The sequence below is a fragment of the Hyperoodon ampullatus genome (genome assembly GCF_949752795.1).
Source record: "Hyperoodon ampullatus genome assembly, chromosome: 18".
Lineage (NCBI taxonomy): Eukaryota > Metazoa > Chordata > Mammalia > Artiodactyla > Ziphiidae > Hyperoodon > Hyperoodon ampullatus.
The window spans coordinates 31,540,326-31,546,739 of NC_136931.1; the positions used below are offsets into that span (position 1 = coordinate 31,540,326).

Genomic DNA, 6,414 nt, shown 5'->3' on the forward strand with positions numbered 1-6,414 from the left:
TGCAGGGGACGCGGGTTCGTGCCCCAGTCCGGGAAGATCCCACATGCCGCGGAGCAGCTGGGCCCGTGAGCCGTAGCTGCTGAGCCTGCGTGTCCGGAGCCTGTGCTCTGCAACTGGAGAGGCCACAACAGTGAGAGGCCCGCGTACCGGAAAAAAAAAAAAAAAGAACACTGGGACATTATACAAAACAAAATAGCTTGTACTCATCACAAAGGTCAGTGCCTTACCCATCACAAATGTCAATGTCATAAAAGACTAAGAAAGGATGAGGAACCAATTTAAAGGAGATTAAAGGAGACCAGATTGAAGGAGATTAAACAGACTAGAGACATGACAATTAAAAGTAATGTATGACCCTGGATTGAAACCTGGACCAGAAAAAAAAAAAAAAAGCTATAAAAGATATTATTAGGACAATTAGCAAAATTTAAATATGGATTTTGGATTAAATAAGAATATTTTATCAATGTTAACTTTCTCTGAAATTGACAACTTGCTATGTTTATATATGAGAGCATCCTTGTTCTTAGGAAATACATGCTGAAGTATTTAGGGGTAAAGAGGATTGATGTCTCCAATTTACTCTGTAATAGTTCATAAAAAAAATAATAATAGTTCATGTATTTATATGAAAGAGAGAGAGCTATAAAGCAAATGTAGCAAGATGTAAGCAAGTTCTGAATCTGGATGATAGGTTTGTGAAGGCTCTTTGTTCTACTCTTACAGCTCTTCTATAAATTTTAAATCATTTCAAAATAATAAATTATATCATCCAAAAAAAAATGGGGGCAGCCTTATGTCAGCAAAGGGTTCTTTGGGCAACCCTCAATCAAAGCCATACCTACTCTGTCCCTGGCACAATGGCCAAACCTAATCATACTAGATTCTCACAGCAACTCACAGAAGCAGCTATTCTTGACTCCATTTTCTGGCTGGAGAAACTGAGGCACAGGGTGGCAACTCTCTGTCCAACAGCAAAAAAAATTTTAGAGGCCATGGTTCTAACTCAGCCTATCAAATACTAATCTGGACTATTCCACTACATGCCTTGTAAAAAAATTCATTTTAAAAATGCATGAATATACTTTGGTACCCTCTTATGTTTTAACACAAATTAAATAAATGTTATCATAAAAAGCTAACTATTTAATCCAACCTTTTTATTCACCCTCCAGACTTGGAAACTCTATAAAAGTCTATGACATAAGCAATCACAAGAAGAAAATATATTCTAACTTATTTCAAAGAGAAAAGGAAAACCAAAAGCAATTACCCATTATAGGGGTAAGAAGTTTAATTTAAAAAGCAAACAAGAGGAACTTCGCTGGTGGCACAGTGGTTAAGAACCCGCCTGCCAATGCAGGGGACACAGGTTTGATACCTGGTCCGGGAAGATCCCACGTGCCGTGGAGCAGCTAAGCCCGTGCACCACAACTACTGAGCCCACATGCTGCAACTACTGAAGTCCGCACATCTATAGCCCATGCTCCGCAACAAGAGAAGCCACCGCAATGAGAAGCCTGCACACCACAACAAAGAGTAGCCCCTGCTCACCTGCTCGCCGCAACTAGAGAAAGCCCGCACGCAGCAACAAAGACCCAACGCAGCCAAAAAGAAAAAAACAAACAAGAAATCTTTGTGACCTTAGGATAGGTAAAGACTTCATCGATATGACACAAAAAACATGAATCATAAAAAGAAATATCAATAAATTGGACCTTTATCAAAATTAAACACTCCTGCTTGTCAAAAGACTATTAAGTAAACTAAAAGAATGAGAGACAATATTCACCATACATATTGCTGACAAAGGACCTATATCTAGAAAATATAAAGAACTCATAACACTTAATACTAAGAAAACAAATTACCCAACCAAAAAAAAAAAAAAGAGCAAAAGATCTGAACAGACACCTCACTAAAGAAGATATATACCTGATAAACCAACACACGAGGAGCAGCTCTGCATCATTAGACGTCAGAGAAAAGAAAAGCAAAACCACTATGAGATACCACTTCACATCCACTTTTAAAAAGATAGTGATAACAAGTGATGAGGATGTTACGAAATTGGAACCCTCAAACATGAATATCAAATGGTGCATCCACATTGTAAAACAATGTCTTAGTCCATTCAGGCTGCTGTAACAAAATACCATAGACTAGGTGGCTTATAAACAGCAGAAATTTCCTGCTCACATCTGGAGGCTGGAAGTCCAATATCTGGGTGCCAGCATGGCTGGGTTCTGGCGAAGACCCTCTTCTGCTTGTGGACTCCCAACTTAATGTTGTACCCTCACATGGCAGAAGGGGCAAGGGACGTCTCTCAGGCCTCTTTTATAAGGACACTAATTCCATTCCTAACCACCTAATCACCCCCAAAAGGCCCTACCTCCTAATACCATCACCTGGGGGGTCAGAATTTCAACAAGAAAATTTGGGGGGGACACAAGCATTCAGACCATAACAAACAGTACAGCAGTTTTTTTTAAATGTTAAGCATAGATTTACCACATGACCCAGCAATTCCACTCCTAGATATCTACCTAAGAGAAATGAAAACATTTGTACATATAAAAAGTAGAACACAAACGTTCATAGCAGCATTATTCATAATAGTCAAATAGTGGAAACAACCCAACTATCCATTAACTGATGAATGGATTAAACAAAATGTGGTACATTCATACACTGGAATAGTACATTTTTCAGAAATAAAAAGGAACAAAGTACTGATACTACCACATGGAAAAAAGCTTTTCAAAGAGATACTCACCCTCATTAGTCATCACTGAAATGCAAATTAAAACCACAATGAGATACCACCACATGCCCACTAGAAGGGCTAAAATTTAAAAGACAAAGACGGACAATACCAAGTACTGGTGAGGCTATGGAGCAACCAAAACTCTCATAGACAGCTGATGGAAATGTAAAATGGTGTAGTGGGTTTGAATAGCATCCCCCAAAAAGGTATGTCCAAGTCTTAACCACCGGGGCCTGTCAATGTGATCTTATTTGGAAAAAGGGTCTTTGCAGATGTAATTAAGTCAAGGACCTTGAGGATAATGAAATTAAGATCATCTTGGATTTAGGGTAGGTCCTCAGTGCAATGACTGGTGTCCTTACAAGAGAAAAGAGACAGAGATTTAAGACACAGAAACTCAGAGAAGGTAGCCATGGAAGACTAGAGCAGAGATTGAAGTTATACAGCACAAGCCAAGGAATGCCTAGAGTCACCAGAAGCTGGAAGAGACCAGGAAGGATTCTCCCCTAGAGCCTTCAGAGGCCCCATCAACACCTTGATTTCAGACATATCCCTAGAACAGTGAGGGATACATTTTTGTTGTCTTAAGACACCAAGTTTGTGGGAACCTGTGCCAGCAGCCCTGGGAAACTAATACAAATGGGAGAATCACTTTGAAAAATTGTTTAGCGGTTTCTTATATGGTTAAACACAGAACTACCATACCACGCACCGAGTGGACTCCTGGGTATTCATCCAAAAGAAATGAAAATGCAGACTTAGACATGAATGGTCATAGCTGCTTTCTTCATAATAGCCCCAAACCAGAAACAATCCAAATGTTCAGCAACTCGTGAATGAATAAACAAATGTGCCAGAGCCACACAGTAGACAATTAATCAGCAATATAAAGCAATGAGATACTGATACACGCAACAACATGAATCAGTCTCAAAAATCATTATGCTGATTGAAAGCAGACAGACCCAAGAATATATACAGTATACTTCCACCTATATGAAGTTCTAGAAAATACAAACTTCATCTACAGTGAGAGAAAACCTATCAGTGGTTGCTTGGGAGCCAAGGTGAGGGAAGAGACTGACTGCAAACCAGCAAGAAGAAACTATTAGAAGGGATTAAAATGTTCTCTGTATCAACTGTGGTGGTGGTTCCACAGGTGTTTTTATCCATCAAAACTCATCAAATTGTACACTAAATGGATGCACATTATGGTACGTAAATAACACCTCCTTTAGAAAAAGAGAAGATAATTCATGAGTAAATGAACATTTTATCGTTTTATATTTAAGATTTAAAACTTAATTTCCTATACTTTGCTCAACCAGTAATATTTCATAAATAAATTTTAAATAAAGATCAAAGAAATTTTTTAAGTAAACAGGCAGACAACTTGTTATATCATTTCAACATGTTTTACAAGCAGAAAATGGAAAAAAAGCTTTGGAGTCAGAAAACCTCATTTCACAGAGCAACCAAGTGGCCTTGGGCAAGTTATAACTTCTACAAGCCTCCACTCAACATCCATCAAGTGTGAATGACATTAACAACTACCTCACAGGCAACAGTTAGGGTTTCAATAGAATAAAAGCTCCCTTGTGCAGGGATTCTATCTCAGCCAAAATCAGAATCCCTGTGTCTGGCAAATAATAGGTGCTAAATAAGTCTTTACAGAAGAAATGAATAACTTTCACTGTAAACCCAAAAGGTAAGAAAGACATTACACACAATACCACTGTGTGACATCTGTTTCTTGGAACTGCTGTAGACTAATGCAGAAGCATCTTTCCCCTTTGTACCCATCTTTATATACTGCCTTTATCACATACAGACTCAAGCATGGAAACTTCAGGTCCCTGGTGAAACTTTGCTATAACTCGGGTCATAATAGAGCATATTTTATATTTTAACTCCATAGAGGTATTGCCCTAAGACAAAGTGAGTTCACTTGTAGGACTCTAAATTCTATGAGAGCACAAACAGTGTCTATTTCATTTACCAATGGTTCTCACATCCAGTAATTGCCTGATACAGAGTGAGCAACAAATAGCACGTATAAAGGCCCTGTAACCAGATAAAGCAGAGGACTGAGGGACTTCTAAGAAGGCCAAAGTGGCTGATGGGCAGAGAGCAGGGAGGGTGTCATGTCTACTGAGGCTGTGGATGATGCAAGTAGGGTCTAGACCATGCAAAGCAGTGTGGGCATGTGAAGTTTCCTCTTTATCCTAAGAGCAACAGAAAACCACGATAGATTTTTTTTTTTTTTCAGTCGCACTGAGAGGCCTGCCAGATCTTAATTCCCCAACCAGGGATTGAACCCAGGCCACCGCAGTGCAAGTGCCTACTCCTAACCACTGGACTGTCAGGGAATTCCATGAAATATTTTTAAACAGGTGGTCGGCAGAGGATGTAGGAAGGAAAGGGCCATGATTAGATTTGCATTTTGAAAAGCTCACATACCACAGTGTAGGCAAGAGTCTTGTGTGGAAGGAGAGACAGAAGGGGAGCAGGGAGTGTTTGGGTGTAGAGTGACTACAGGCCAATAAGGAGACTACTGGAACGGTCCATTGAAGAGGTAATTAATGGCAGCTTGGTCCAAGGTGGTGAAGGTGGAAACAAGTGACCCAATTACCAATATATTTAGACAAATCAATAGGACTTAATTTGCGGAATGAGGGAAACACTCAATTCTTCTGAGCATCAAGTCTTCATCTGTAAAACAGGACTCTTGATACTCCACCTGTAATAATATCTAACTTGCAATCTGTTGCGATAAGAATATGAAATAATATAAATATTATGAAAACGCAGAGCCTGACACGTAATAAATGCTTAAAAAAGAAAAATTCTATTACTATTAGTATTGTAATCTCATGGAAGAGCAAATGCTACAGGGTGAACCCCAAAAGTAGAAAATGGGATTGTAGTGAAAAATCCATATCCGCTGGGCCGAAGACACAACATAGACAACTGTTCCAAATACACACATCTGACCGCACAGATTATTTCACCTAAACCGATGTCAGTCCTCAGAAACCATTACCAAAGAGGAAAGCACAACTGTTATGATCACAGGCATCTGAGAGCCCGGTAAACTGAGGCACATGGGTAGCTACAAATTTAACCAAGGAATGAGGTGCAGAAGCAGGACAAGGAAATGGTGTCTTGATTCTCAAGTGAGCTGGTCCAACAGGACCAGGCCTGCATCCCGAGCAGCACGAATTTAGAGCCCCCGAAGTCTCTGGCTCCCTTGCTGACAAGGCCTAGTCATCCCTTGGCTTAAGACCGCGGGTCCGCCTGCCTTTCAACCAGGCGCTTCCGGTTCCCAGCCCCCAGCTACAAGTGCCCGAAAGATCCCAGACCTCGGGGAGCCCGACATACCTTAGCTTCGCGCTCTCGTTCCTCGGCTGTTGGGGTCCGCTTCATGCTGCCGATACAGCAGCCTTCGCCACTGCTAGTCGCGTACATTCCTCGCCCTACACCCCGCCTCCTCCATGTAGTTCTCTCTGCGTCTTGCTCCCGCCTGCCGCCATTCTCCCTCGGAGCCGCGGGAACTACCACTCCCAGGATGCACTGCGGCGACGCCGGAATGCGCCTCGGGGTTGGGAGCGAGAGAATTTCCCAGGTCCGACAGCTAGGCAAGCGTC

General features: G+C 41.1%; 1 protein-coding gene across 9 annotated transcripts in view; it reads right to left on the reverse strand.

Moving 5' to 3' along the window:
• FTO (FTO alpha-ketoglutarate dependent dioxygenase) overlaps positions 1–6,208 on the reverse strand; it is a gene marked incomplete at its 5' end in the record, with an annotated part of 363,984 nt that extends 357,776 nt beyond the window's left edge. For 8 of the 9 annotated variants that reach the window (XM_079723150.1, XM_079723153.1, XM_079723154.1 and 5 more), the window contains one exon: positions 6,149–6,193. In XM_079723150.1, the coding sequence (XP_079579276.1) occupies positions 6,149–6,193 (45 nt within the window). Of the gene's footprint in view, positions 1–6,148 lie in introns of all 9 variants that reach the window. The other variant, XM_079723148.1, reaches the window with a different exon arrangement.
• Between the last annotated feature and the right edge of the window lie 206 nt (positions 6,209–6,414).